General features: G+C 42.6%; 1 protein-coding gene across 6 annotated transcripts in view; it reads left to right on the top strand.

The window, feature by feature from the left end:
• Positions 1–13,940, top strand: part of DLG5 (discs large MAGUK scaffold protein 5) — a 159,871-nt gene that overhangs the window by 126,674 nt on the left and 19,257 nt on the right. For 3 of the 6 annotated variants that reach the window (XM_053307495.1, XM_053307492.1, XM_053307491.1), the window contains 7 exons: positions 3,768–3,845; positions 4,551–4,713; positions 6,510–6,643; positions 8,333–8,497; positions 9,094–9,277; positions 10,143–10,291; positions 11,829–11,999. In XM_053307495.1, the coding sequence (XP_053163470.1) occupies positions 3,768–3,845; positions 4,551–4,713; positions 6,510–6,643; positions 8,333–8,497; positions 9,094–9,277; positions 10,143–10,291; positions 11,829–11,999 (1,044 nt within the window). The remainder of the gene's footprint in view (positions 1–3,767; positions 3,846–4,550; positions 4,714–6,509; positions 6,644–8,332; positions 8,498–9,093; positions 9,278–10,142; positions 10,292–11,828; positions 12,000–13,940) is intronic. The other 3 variants (XM_053307496.1, XM_053307494.1, XM_053307493.1) reach the window with 1 other exon arrangement.

Here is a 13,940-nt window from a genome sequence, read left to right as displayed (position 1 = left end):
TCTCTCTCTCTCTCTCTCTCTCTCTCTCTCCCCCTCCCCCCGTCTCTCCCCCCTCCCCCTCTCTCTGCCAGTTTATGAGAAGGAGGCAAAACGTTAAAGTTGAAAACAGAAGAATCTGGTTCACGTACAGCTCAGCATCACACGAATCCTGGAGTAGGGCGGGTACGCTCATTCCATGCATCACCAAACAATGTTCTCTCTTTTACTGAGCTTGCAGAGGCTCCGTCACTACTGACAATTTTGTCATCAATGTAGTGACAAGCCTTCCATTATTCCCAGTGGGAAGCTAGTCACAGCAATGATGCAATTCTTAGGAGCCATGGAACGGTAGGATGTGGCTTGGGGATGCACAGAAGGAGCGTGCAGGCCTCACTCTTGGATCAGTGGGAAGCTGTCCTGTATGTAAGGCACATGCTGCAGAAGATGGAGGAATCTGAACCAAGCAAGAAGTTTGGGGGAGAGTAAAGGCCAGGACTTCCTTCCTTAGATGAATATATTTGAAACACTGTATTTATTAATTAGTAATAATAATAATTCATAACAACAGCAACATTTCTAGACCACCCCATCCAAAGGCTCTGGGTGGTGCACAAGTTTAAAAAACATAAAAACAAACACCATTTAAAACACACTGCTTAAAACAATATAAAAACAATTTTAAAACAATTCAGAACCATTTAAAACCAATTAAAATACTTAAAAACAATTTTAAAACCTTGAAAGGCCAAGCCAAACAAGTATGTTTTTAGGGCTCTCTTAAAGGCCAACGAGCCTAAATTACATCATTCCAAAATAAAATATGTCATAATCTATTTTTTCCAATCTGGGGTGGGGGGAATCATTGGAGCAGTGGGGTGGATTAACAGGGGAAAAAATCCTGGAATTTTCCTTTCCTCCTCCCCCCAGGCCTTTACGTCTTTAGCCAGGAGGCTTCTTATCGTAGTGCCGTAATGGGAGGATGGTCAGACCTGAAAAATGGCTCTGCCATGTACCTTCTTGAAGGCACAGAAGCACTTTTTTAGAGCCTTGATTCTCCTCAAGCAATAGCCCCAACTTGACCAAGCAATCACTCTGAACCTCCCATATTGCCTCATACTGTGGGCTGTGTCAGGTGGAAGAAGGTGCCATTTACTGTGGACTGGGTCATTCATTAGGTGAAAGCATATATGGCTGCCATTGGGGTTGCGGCCGCCCTGTGCTCTCATTGAGGCACTGTTTTTACGATGGATATTTATATACTGCTTTTCAACAAAAGTTCCCAAAGCAGTTTTCATAGATATAAATTAAATTAAATTAAATTTGTTTATGTGAACTGGCACTTTTGGAGACTCTGATAGGGCTTCCTGAACTTTTTTTACTGCTGTCCTGAAAAAAACCAATTAGGAAATAAACTTACAAACAACCTCCATTCCTCCCCCCTCCACTCTTATTTGTGTGTGTGTGTGTGTGTGTGTGTGTGTGTGTGTGTATAAATAAATTAAAATCTTGGCATTGTGCAAATAAATTGTATTCAAAAACCAAACTGGAGCTGGCTTCCAGGAAGGGAGTTGGTCATTTGTGTGGCTGATAAATGCTGGCACTAAAAACAATGGAGTGGTCGTTCCTTGGTGGTTCTCTTGGGCTCTCAGCAGTTTCTTCAGGCTCCATAGAAGCCACCGAAAGACATTTGGTTTCACTAGTTCCTGGAAAGTAGCCAGAGTTGTGAGCACCCTGCTTAGTCGAGTTCTGAATCTGCAGGGCATAGGAGTGATAGATGATGTTCTCTGCCACACGGCTTCTGATTGGCAGTTGGCCAGCTGGGCAGTTTCTTTCTTTTTGGCTTCCAAAGCAGCAGTAGGCATTAATGTATGGATACTATCAAGATGCTTTTATTCCCAGCAAGGGTGACTGAGTGCAGGGCAAAGAGGGCTTATCGAGAGCAGAGTGTTCTTTCAGGATGCCTCTCTCCCCCTCAATAGCCCAACTTGCTATTTCACATTCCAGTTTTTTTCCAATCCAAGTTGCACCTGTGTTTCTCTATTTTGTTTGTTTATACCTTATCTTTCTGTGATAAGACATACTCAAGACAACTTGCAATCAAAATAGATATCCCTACAAATTAAAATAATCCCAACAATAAAGATCAACCAACCAACAGTGACCGAAACAGCATCATTTTTAAAAACACGCACATATCAGTCAACATCATTTAAAACTTCTTTTCACAAGCTCTAAGAGGTAAAATAAACTTTTAAAATAAACTAGTCTTAAAAGCCCATTTAAAAGATGTACCAGATGGACCTACCTTGGGAAGCTCTTTCCGAGTTTAAGCATCATAGCCAAAAAAGGCCCTTTATCTAAATTCTGTTTCCCCTCCAGATTTGTGCATAAATTATACATTCTGCTCTATCCCTTTCCCCTCATTTTTCCAAGTTCTAATTTCTAGCCATCGTTTTCTTTTGTCCTACTCCTTTTTTTCATTTCCTTCCCAAATCCCTTTCTCTTAGTCTTCATTCTCTCCATTGGCCTTCTAGGATTCCCATTTAGCCCTCAACACCCAGTTTCTAATGTGCCAGGGTTCCAGTCAGGTTGGAAAGCCAGTCAGACACATCAAATTGGATACCCTTATTCCATAATCTCCGATAAACTGATGCTTATAGTTAGTCCTGAGGGAAGTATATTCTGCACATACCCAGAGATGCTCTTTGCTGTATTGATGTTTCTAACATTGAGTGTCTGAGCAATGTCAGTCCAGCAGCAACATCCTCCCAGCAGCAAAGTCCTCCCAACATGCTTGTGTGGAGTCCATCCTGTATAAACAGGATCTCTCTGAAGGCAATGGTCCATCTAATGCAGTAAGTTCAATCTGGGCTACCTGTTGATCTTAACTTCCACTCTCCAGGATTTCATCCAATGTTCTTTCTCCACTCTACTGCATAGACTTTCATTTCTGGAGCTGTCCAGAGCTAAACTATAGTTGCCAAAGCATACGCTGTAGTAGTAAGCTACCAGCCTGCTTTTGCTTAATACACCCATATTTATCTTTGGTACACGTATTCCGTAACCCAAAATTTGTCTTTAAAAAAGCCAAATCTGGCAACAGAGATTGAGATCCTGATCAGGGCTCTAGAGAGTTTGTGTCAGTAACTTGTGGCTCTGATCTGTTCTTTATGCTTGAAAAAAATAGAGTCAAATAGAGTATCTTGAAAGAAAACAGTGTCAAAAGCCAATCATTTTCTGTGAAGTTTGAGCTTGCCTCCCCCCTGGAGTGAGTACTTACAAAATCTTTTGTAAACTGCCTTGAGATTGTTTTAATGGAAGGTGGTATAAAAATCTACAAATAAATAAATAAATAAATAAATAAATGGATGGATGGATGGATGGATAGATAGATAGATAGATAGATAGATAGACAGATAGATTAGCAGGAATCTCACATAAAAACAGCAAAGCCTGTAAAATGAGATAGTGGAGAAGAGTTGCATATTGTTTTGCTCTCTGTAGAGGAGGTAGGTAGCTTGTCTATTCTGGAAACCATCCAAGGTCAAGAAAGCCATGTTCCCTGCACCATATATGGATGATGAGAGCAGGCAGTGTGCCAACTAGACGCTGCCAGTCAAGCAATCTACACAAACTTGGGGTGCCTGAGGTTTGTTAGGGAGCCCACACCAAGACCCAACATACACTTTAAAAGGCATGGTTTCCTATTTCTATGAAGCTATGTAGCCTCTGTTGTTACTATCTAAGTGTCTTTCTTTTTCTTTTCTCCATCCCTCTGCATCTTTCAGATATTTGTTCCGTAATAGGTCTTTTCTGAGAATCCCTGTGGCTCCTAGGCCAAGGTTCTGTTCACTAAGGAGTTTGAGGTTGGCTTGTTATAAAGGTTGTCCTTCTCAAGCAGTATTTGCGCACCTTCCTTGTGCTATTGACATGTTTGGATAATCCCTCCCCCTGCCCCCTGGAAAATTTGCATGGTAATTGCAATGTTACCATGCAAGCCACCATCTTTAATGGCTTGAATTTTTTTTAAAGTTGCTTAATGTTCATTGACTAATGTTGTGTCTTCCTGCATACAGATATTAAGTATTGGTATTGTTTGTTCCACCTCTTGATTCACAGCCTTATCATGTAGCTGTATTTATGCTCATTGGTTACTAAGACTCTGAACCTCTTGTAAATTAATATAAGCCTTCCTTCTAGAATAAAATTTCATATTATATATGTTCATTTCCTATATATAATATGGATAAAGATGTGTTTCCTTTCACCATCAATGTACTTATATTTCACATGGTTTGGTTTCCATATCCTTTTTGTCCTCTGCTCCAAATGCACTTAAAATATTGTTCATCTGGTTTACTCCTGAGTCGGCTGCTATACTTTGCATGGTGATATGAAATGAATGCTGCCGCTCACAGCATTGCAGTAACTGTTTACAATTTGTCTTTATTCCCCTTTTGAGGGAAAGGGTGGGGACAAGTAATGCATGTCCTTTGCATAAGTCAAGTTCCATGGGGGATTTTTTGTGCACGTTTTGAACTCTGTGGCCTTGTGCTCATTTCCTCCCAAAGGCCATATATGGAAGAACCACGCCATGTCAAAGTACAGAAGGGCTCTGAGCCACTTGGGATCTCCATTGTGTGTTGTGAAAACGGTGGCATCTTTGTTTCGAAAGTGACTGGTGGCAGCATCGCCCATCAGGCTGGCCTTGAATATGGTGACCAGTTGTTAGAGGTAAAACTGCTTTGTATACTGACAAGTTACAGCGACCACAAATGTTGGCTGGCCTTCGTAGTCAAGCCCAAACTTGTGGATGCCCAGACCCTGTTCTGTCCCTTGGCCCTGACTTGACATTACGTCTCTGTGAAAGTTGAGGAAAATCTGCTGTTTCCTTCTCCAGCTCTCGGGGGGGTGGGGGATGTATTGTCTGGAGCTGGAGAAGAAGAGATGGTTTTAGTGCTGCGCTGCTGAGAGACCTTTATCCAAATAGCAATCTCCAAGTTGGAAAGGAAGGTTGGGATTACTGTTGTAGTGCTGGGCTGCCAGTATACCGTAGCACCTCACAGCCTGGCACCAAAGCAAACTGGAGAGGAAGGCTGGGTCTTATTTTGGCACTGGGTATTCTAAGTGTCTTGGCACTCCAGTACCCAAATGGTAAGCCCCTGCTTGGAGCTGAGGAGGATGAGAATCTTCCTCATACTTAAGCTGCACCATTGAGCAGAACACAGCTGTGGGTATGATCCTCAGCTCTAAGCTGGAGATGAATTTTTGGATTCATCTAGTCATGCTAGGTGGAATATGTGCTGTAGTGAGGGTGCCAAGAAGAAGAAGTTGACCATTGCTGCTGTTCCTAAACCAGGGACAGGCACTTGATTCAATATAGAATGTTTTTAGTCCATCTGCAGATCAGTATCTGCAGATAACCAACATTGTGGAGATGTTTAAGTTGTTATGGAAACCACAATGGGGAGCTATTTCACTAATGTTCTGGAACTGCCACAGTGAGAAACAAGTCAGCTTTGGGAAAAATAAAGACTTGGTCATATCAAATATCCTATGAGGCAAACCTGTGTTTACACTTAACAGGAAGTTGCAGCCAGTCATGACTCCCTGACAAATGTGTGTTTACAAACACACATTTGTCACATTCACATATTACATGTGAATACCTATTAGAAATTAGTGAGAAAATCTGATGAAGTTATGCTTCTTTTGATTTATTTCCTTACGGCATTCTTGCCATCAAATTTCCAAACATTGCTGCATCTGTGATGGCTGAAAAGAAGCACCTGCAGGCCCTGCAAAAGTGGCTCATTGCTGAACGTCCGCTTGCTCTAACAGGAGGAAAGGAGCACATAGATCCTGGCCACACTGGCATCAATATCACCAGTTATTTCTTCTGAGGGAGGACTGAACCTATTCCTCTGATGACCAGTCCTGCTCCTCGAACTGATGATCAGTGCTATTGGGAGCATCCTGGATCAGGCTTTTCAACCTAGGAAGTGTTTGGGGAACACCTGTTAGAACTGGAGTGAGTGTCTCCAGGCCTTGTGTTAGCCACTTGCTCTTTAAACTTTTCAAAAACGTGACTTATGTTTTAGAGATAATTAATCTCAGTTTTTAAATTTTGCTAATTTACACATTTGAAATGTCTTCCCCAAGTGTGTTTGAAACTGTTTGTTATTTAAAATACAACTTTATTTGAAGTATGTAAACTGTCTTAAAAAGTTATTCAGAAAATGTTGCTGCACTTAAGTAGGGCAGTACATCCACTTACACAGTGGTCAAGGCAAGCGGTCAAATTTTATGATAGCATCTATATTTCTTCAAAGGGTAATTAAATAATTTAGAATCAGTAGCAGCACTGTTATCCACCCTTCCTAGAACTGGACAAATTTCTCACATCACAGATTCAATAAATCAAGGGAAATCAAGTTTCAAGAAGCAATATGAAGGTAAAAGGGAAAATCTATATTGATTTCATCAGTGAAAATGTGTTGCTGAATATATGTCTATTCTCCACACCCCAGTTTAATGGGATAAACCTGCGGAATGCTACAGAGCAGCAAGCTCGGCTGATCATTGGACAGCAATGTGACACCATAACAATTCTGGCACAGTACAACCCACACATGTTCCAACTCGGGAATCACTCACGATCAAGGTAAGAATGGCTAGATTTTATTAAAGCTAGTTTATGGTGTGCTTGTGTATGCAGGAACCCATGGTTCTCACTGGCTCAGTTTGGCAATCATGACACTAACCATACGTTTAGAACCCAAACCATGGATCCAGATTTATAGGGGTGTGCCTGAAGAGCAGTTCAAGCACTTTGTAGAAAACGGGATTGGGAACTTTAAGGAAAAGGAGAGCAGGTGCTTATCTGTTCTCGGCCGCCCCTTCCAGCTTCCTGCTGGGGTGGCGCACATCCCCAAAAGCCTGTGTGCCGTCAGCACATACATGATGTCCATGCATGCCCAGATACCATTTGCATGGTCAGCATAGTGCTGCTGACCATGCAAATGGCACATGCACAGTTGCCATGTGCATGCTGACAGTGCAAGGGGGTTTTGGGGATGCGCACTGCCCCATCTGGAAGGGGCAATAGAGAGCATATAAGCACCTGCTCTCCTTAAAGTTCCCAATCCCATTTTCTACAAAGTGCTTGAACCACACTTTGAACTGCGGTCCTGGCACATCCCTGCAAATCTATAACAGGCAAACCATGGCTTTAGATAGCCTTGTCTCATTTCTTCTGTCTTCTCAGCATGCTGTTTTATAAGTTCACTCCCACCTCCAAGCTCTAACAGCCTCTGGAGATAGAACAATGCTCTTAATTGTGATTTGTCAATTCAGACATCACACCAAACCATGGTTAGCACAACCCATCACCGATAAATGCACTTAATGGTTTCTGATTGTGCTTTGCTAGTCCGTTTTAGACCATGGATAATCAATTCAGACATCATGCCTAACTATAGTAAAACTTTCTTAACCGTGTTTTTGTACGATGTCTGAATTCTGAAACTACTATGTAATAGACATTTTCCTGGAGGAGATGCAAGCTGTTGGTGGAAAGGGGGCAAATTGCTCTCTAGTAAATACACCCAGGTGGAACCTTTATTGTGCATGGGAACTGAGTAACAATCATGCTACACTTTTCTCTGGATAGGTGAAATGGGGTTATCTCTGACAATGCATACATCATGTGGAGACCTGCTTTATGTGACATGCATTCTTAGTCTATCACCGTCTTACTTAGGACTCCTGTGGATTCCCTACCTCCAGTGTCCAATACAGTCTTAAGGGGACTGGAGAGAATTGCAGGAACTGACTTATCTACTACTTTACCTTGACCCACGTTGAGGAGGAGCTGCCGCTGCTGCCCATGCTACTGCCCCCTTCTCTCCCTGGTCTCATCATCTAGCTGTCTGAAAGCATTTATGCCTTGCTCACTCTAGGAACAGGCTGCTTTTTGCCTAGGTGCTGAGGACAGGGTGACAATGAGGATTGCTATGTAAGCAGCACGAGCACCGTAAACTTTGGGTGCAGGGTAGGATGCAAATTTTTCATATTTTAGTCTGGCTCTTTTTCTTTGCTTAAACAAAGCTTTACTTGGAATGGGAGGGAGTAAAAGAGCCTCCATGGTCTCTGCAGCTGCCTTCGCCGTCAGAAATGGGCTCCATTAGGTTGTGCACTGGATTTGGTTTTAAAATACATTTATCCCCGAGATCTCAATAACCATTTTAGATATCCTCGGATTTGGAGTTATTTGGAGACACTGTCGCTTATCACCTTTTAATTCCATCATGCTGCTGCTGCTGCTGATTATCCTTATCTCCTTCCATTTGAGCTCCCGGCTAGAACCTGTGAGCAGCCATTCCACCCCACAAGGCAGCGGAGCTGCAACCCCCGACAGTCATTCCGTCATTGACACTGTGAGCGAACAAGATGAAGGGACCATGACACCCCCATCCAAGCAGACCACCCCAACCACCAGCCCCCGCAATTCCATGAGGTAGGTGGCTACCCCATTTCACTTCACCAGAACGGGAATTGGCTGCAGAGCAGTGCTGAGTCTGTTCATTTTCTTTGGAATTTGAAGTCAAAATCTCCACTTCCACAAATAGCATATGCCAGGGTTTGCCTTTCCCTAGTGCCAAGCAATTCAGCAAGGGAGAGGAGGGATGCAAGCTGGAACATCCTTGACACTTTACCCCTGCTCCGTAGGGTCAAGAGCTGAACAAGAGAAAGAGAGAAGGAGGGGGGGAGCCTAAAAAAATTAGTTCCACCTAATTTAGATTATGTCATTTGTTACAAGGACTAATGAGCCCTCAGCTGGGGGCAGGGGGAGGAGCATTCTGAAGTACATTGGGCATTTAAAAAAAAAAATTCAGGCACTTTGAGGTGTTGTTTTCTATTCAATGCCTTCCTCTCCTTCCCCCACCCCCCACCCTCCAGTTTCCTTGTCTTTAGACCCAAGAGCTGTCTAGATAATAGGGGCTAGGGAATGTCTGGCACCTGAGGGGTTGTGGGAGCAGGGCCCTCAGTGGCTATTTGCTTGTGAAGCAGGCCTGCGTTGTGAGTCTCTTTTGTTTCTTGCTCTGTGGAAAGGAACTCTGTGGACACAAGTAAGAGGACACCTGAACCTAGAACTATTGTTGTTAAGAAGTCCCAAGTGGAACTTGGAATCCAAATCTGTGGTGGAAACCTGTATGGAATATTTGTGTCTGATATAGAAGAGGACAGCCCTGCCAAAGGACCTGATGGACTGGTGCTAGGAGACGTGCTACTTGAGGTAAATGGTAGAGGTGAAATGAAGATGAGTGGCGATGTAAATTCCCATTGCCCATGGATGCAAAATGTACTTTAGAAAGCAAATATGTTCCTTTTTATTTTCAATAATACTGATTTAAAACTTCATGAACTTGTATTTATGTTTGAATTCCATGTCAAACCGCAGTTATGTGTGATAGTGTTCTGTTTTTGTACTGCTGGCCCCCCACCCCCACCCCACTGAGGAGCACTTACACGAGCCTGAAACCTAGTTTGACGTCTGAGGGGCTGCTCAACATCTTCTTGCCAGCCTTTTGTCCACTCAGATGCCCTCCCCCCACTGTTTCCCACCTATGGGTTGAGGTGATTGGCCTATGCAACTGCACCAGATATTACCCACAGAATTACCCACTCTCCAAGGAAGGAGGCTTCCAGCAGTGTCCTTGCCTGGAGTCACTGCTTTAAGCTTGTCTCCTTCCTGTCGGGAGGTATAGACAGAACAGTGACTTCGGGAGAAACACACAGTGGACTTCTCTGTGGACAGATGGCTCTTATTCTCTTACATGTTCACCTTTTGAGATGTCAGAGTGGTGTATGCTTTGAACTTTGGTTCCTCGGCTAGTGATCTCAGCTAGTTGACATTTGGGAAACACTGCTCTATAATATCTCCACCTTGTTTTTCCTAACAATTCTTCAAATTTCCATCTTCTCTGTGCTCCTTCTGAAATCTTGGTCTTGTTGTACAATGACATTTCCTTTTTCCAGTTTTATATGGTCAGACTGTCAGTCCTACTCACCACATGTCCTCTTGATAATTTATAGAAGGTACATATCAAGCTTGGGGTTTCAAGCATTCATTGTTTCTGAGTTGTTGTTGTTTTTAACAGTATGGCTCTGTTGACTTGCGGAATAAAACTGCTGAGGAAGCTTACCTTGAAATGCTCAAGCCAGGTGAAAATGTCAAAATAAAAGCTCAGTACAGATCAGAAGAGTTCTGCAAGATCAAAGACTTACCTGGAGATGGGTTCTATGTCAGGTATTTAAACTTTCCTTCAGGAGATGATTTATCAGCTTTCAGCACTTGATGATTTCCAACTGAATGTGTGAGTGGGTTCCATCAAAATGAATTCGGTTTGAATTGATGGTGAGAAATATGAGAGCACTGGTTCACATACTACACAAGGAAACATGGGTGGTTGGAGCACTGCCCACATTCCTGCACCCTTGTAGACACTGCTGATGCACAGCAAGGCAGTCAGCTCTGTCATAAACATTGCACAAAATTGCATGATGTGATGCCTAGGTGTCATGTTGTGCTACTGCTTTTGTACAACATTTATTTTGGGTGAGACTGGCCAAGCCTTACTCTGAGCCATCTGGCCCATCCGGTTGTTATAGTTAATTAATGTGGTGGTTATTAGCTGCTTTGAATATCCCACAACTGGGATGGAAAAGTAGAGTACACATTTTAAAAATAAAATTATAATTTTTGGTCCTATGATATCTTGGAGCAGGATGTGGCCAGAAACATTTCAACTGCCATTTAACTTCCTTGGTGCAATGCCTGAGATCTTAGTATGTAGGGAAGTAGTTCTCTAACTGTGGTGAAACTCAAGTCTCTGTCTCTTAGGAATGCAGTTCATTAACCTACCGAATGGGCTTCAGGAGTTCAAACTCAACTAGCCAAGCTATGTGTGTGGTAATTCTATGCTTCCACTTCATTTCTCCTTAGTCACCTGAAATATGTAGCACCTGAATTTCTATGGACAGAGCTTTGGACCTGAAATATCTAGGTTTTAAATCTCAGCTTGGTCATGGACTCATTGAGTGGTCTTGGATGGTTCTGCAGTCTGTAAGATGAGAATAATAGTGATCTGCTTATTGGATTTGTTAAGATGTAAAGATAAATGAAGTGTGGCATGGGGGTCACATAGAGCATTTTTTAAACCCTTAAAAAGTTTTAAAAAGAAAGAAAGAGTGAAATGTGAGATCGTAGGTCTCTAGTTGAAACGTTATCTGAGTCATCAACTCCTTCAGTGGCCTTAAGTAAACTTAATCTTAACTTAAGTAACCTTTAGTAAGCATATGCTCAGTGTGGAAAGGGAGGATATACATTATTTAATAAGTGAAACAAAAAAAAAACATACTGAGATACTGTCCATTTCCTCTCCCCACCCCCCACCACTATAATATGGGGATAGTACTGACCTATCTTACATAAGTGGCTAATAATTGCAGTCCTGAATTGGGACCTAGAGGCAGTCTGCTCTCCAAGTCAGTATGCCTGAAGTTAATGGCTGAAGCAGAAGCTTTAAGGTACTCTCTGTTGACCAGGCAAAAGAAGACAACCTGGTCTGGCCAACCTGCAGGCTCCATACTGCTTGCCAATTACATTACAGGAATTGCTGTCATGTGCCCGTATTATCTTCTGCACCCGAGAAAGGCTCTGAGGCACTAATATACACGCTCCCTAGGCTAGGGCCCTGTTTCTCAGCTCAGGAGGTTCCCAGTTCATCTTGGAGTCCTGGTCGTATGCCACAGTTAGAATAATAATGAAATATCTCTCTTTGCAGGGCACTTTATGATCGGCTGGCAGAAGTAGAACAAGACTTGAGCTTTAAGAAAGACGACATTCTGTATGTTGACGACACTCTGCCCCAGGGAAACTTTGGTTGTTGGATGGCATGGCAGTTGGATGAGAATGCCCAGAAGCTGGAAAGAGGACAGATTCCCAGCAAATACATGTAACTACATATCTGAGTTTATAAATGGAATTTATATCACTGCTAAAATTGGGCAGTTATGATGAAGTCTGAAAGGAGAGCAAAAGCCAAGCATTTCACTCTTCAAAGCCTTGCAGTTAATCCTGAGTAGTATTGAGTTTCCCACAAGAGTCACTTAAGAGAGACGGCATGTTTGTAATAACATACAATTAAACAAGCTATTCCATCAAGTCATTTTTAGTGCTGCTGATAGTTACCCACCTCCTAAAAATGGAAAGGATTTTGGGTTTTGATTTAGACCATCGTCATGTTGTAGAATTTTTAGACAGGGATGGCATCCATATTTAATTTTAGCCTTTGGGATCGGATACAAGAAAGCACCATGTTCCCCCCTTTAATCCATTAAATTCTTACTTTTTCATAAGGATCAAGGCGATCAAGATCAAGGGGTAGAAGTTGACACCACTGCTTCAGATAAGAACTTGATGTAATGGTGCTACTAGTGAGAAAAATGTACCCCATTTATGGCTGCCCCCTTTCGTTTTTTGGTTCTTATTCTGTTAGGTCTTTCTTCTTCATTGCTTCTTTTTTATACTCTTTCTCCGTCCCATTTTGCAATGGCTTCTCACCAACATTCTCATTGTTGTTCCCCCATCTTACTTTGGAACTGTAGAACCACGGGATTCTAGTTTTGCATACCTACTGCAGTCTTTTGCATTGTCAACATTTTGGTCTCACTTTTTAAAATATCGGTGTTTGTGTGCTCATAATACAAGTCCTACCTGTAGAAAATTCTGTCCGCATTGCTTCTGCAAGCTCACATCCAGCAGAGTTGTCTAGAATTGTGAGAGGGATAGTATATGCCAATGAGAATTTGGATCCATCAGTTACCCATAGTGACATTTTAAAAGAGTTTTTTGCAGATAAAATCTCTTGTATTCGAGCTGAACTTGACCCTGCAGTTACTGCAGAGTCTACTGTGGAGGAGTCCAGCAGCTCCTCTTCATGGTTAAATTGGATCAGTTTCAGTTTGTGACTCCCGAGGAGATGGACAAGCTGCTTGGGACAGTTCACCTTACTACCTGTCCTCTTGATCCTTGCCCAACATGGCTTAAATGATCTAGCAAAGAGATCATTGGAGGGGATCTTGTAAGATCATTAATGCTTCTCTGAGGGAGGGCAGGATGCCTCCATGTCTCAAGGAGGCAATTATGAGACCACTGTTGAAGTGGTCCACTGCATTGGACCCCTTGGAATTAGGCAATTATAGGCTTTTCTCCAACCTCCTATGTTTGGGTAAATTGATTGAGAGTGTTGTGGTGTCTCAGCTCCAGGTAGTCTTGGAAGAAGCAGATTATCTGGACACATTTCAAATTTGCTTTCATGCGGGCTGTAGGGTTGAGACGGCCTTGTTCAGTCTGATGCATGATCTCCAATTAGGAATTAATAGGGGGTATGTGAGTCTGTTGAACCTTTTGGATCTCTCGGCAGCATTCAATACCATCAACCATGGTATCCTTCTGGAGTGCCTGAAGGGGTTGAGAGTGGGAGGAACTGCTTTGCAGTGGTTCCACTCCTACCTCTCGGGTAAGTTCCAGATAGTGTCGCTTGGAGATTGTTGCTCTTCAAAAAGAGAGCTATTATATTGTATTGTATCTCCAATGCTTTTTAATATCTACATGAAACCATTGGGAGAGATCATCAGGGGATTTGGTGCAGGGTGTTATCAATATGCTGATGACACCCAAATCTATTTCTCCATGTCAACTTTATCAGGAAATGGCCTACATTCCCTAAATGCCTGCCTGGAGGCAGTAATAGGCTGGATGAGGGAGAACAAACTGAGGCTGAATCAAAACAAGACAAAGGTATTCATTGTGGGAGGTCGGAACTTAGGAATTGTCTTAGATCTTCCTGTTCTGGATGGGGCCACACTTCCCCAAAAGGAACAGGTATGCAGTC

Source organism: Hemicordylus capensis, chromosome 3, assembly GCF_027244095.1.
Source record: "Hemicordylus capensis ecotype Gifberg chromosome 3, rHemCap1.1.pri, whole genome shotgun sequence".
Taxonomy (NCBI): domain Eukaryota; kingdom Metazoa; phylum Chordata; class Lepidosauria; order Squamata; family Cordylidae; genus Hemicordylus; species Hemicordylus capensis.
The sequence above is the reverse complement of the archived record's forward strand: the minus strand, read 5'-3'. Positions and strand labels throughout refer to the sequence as shown.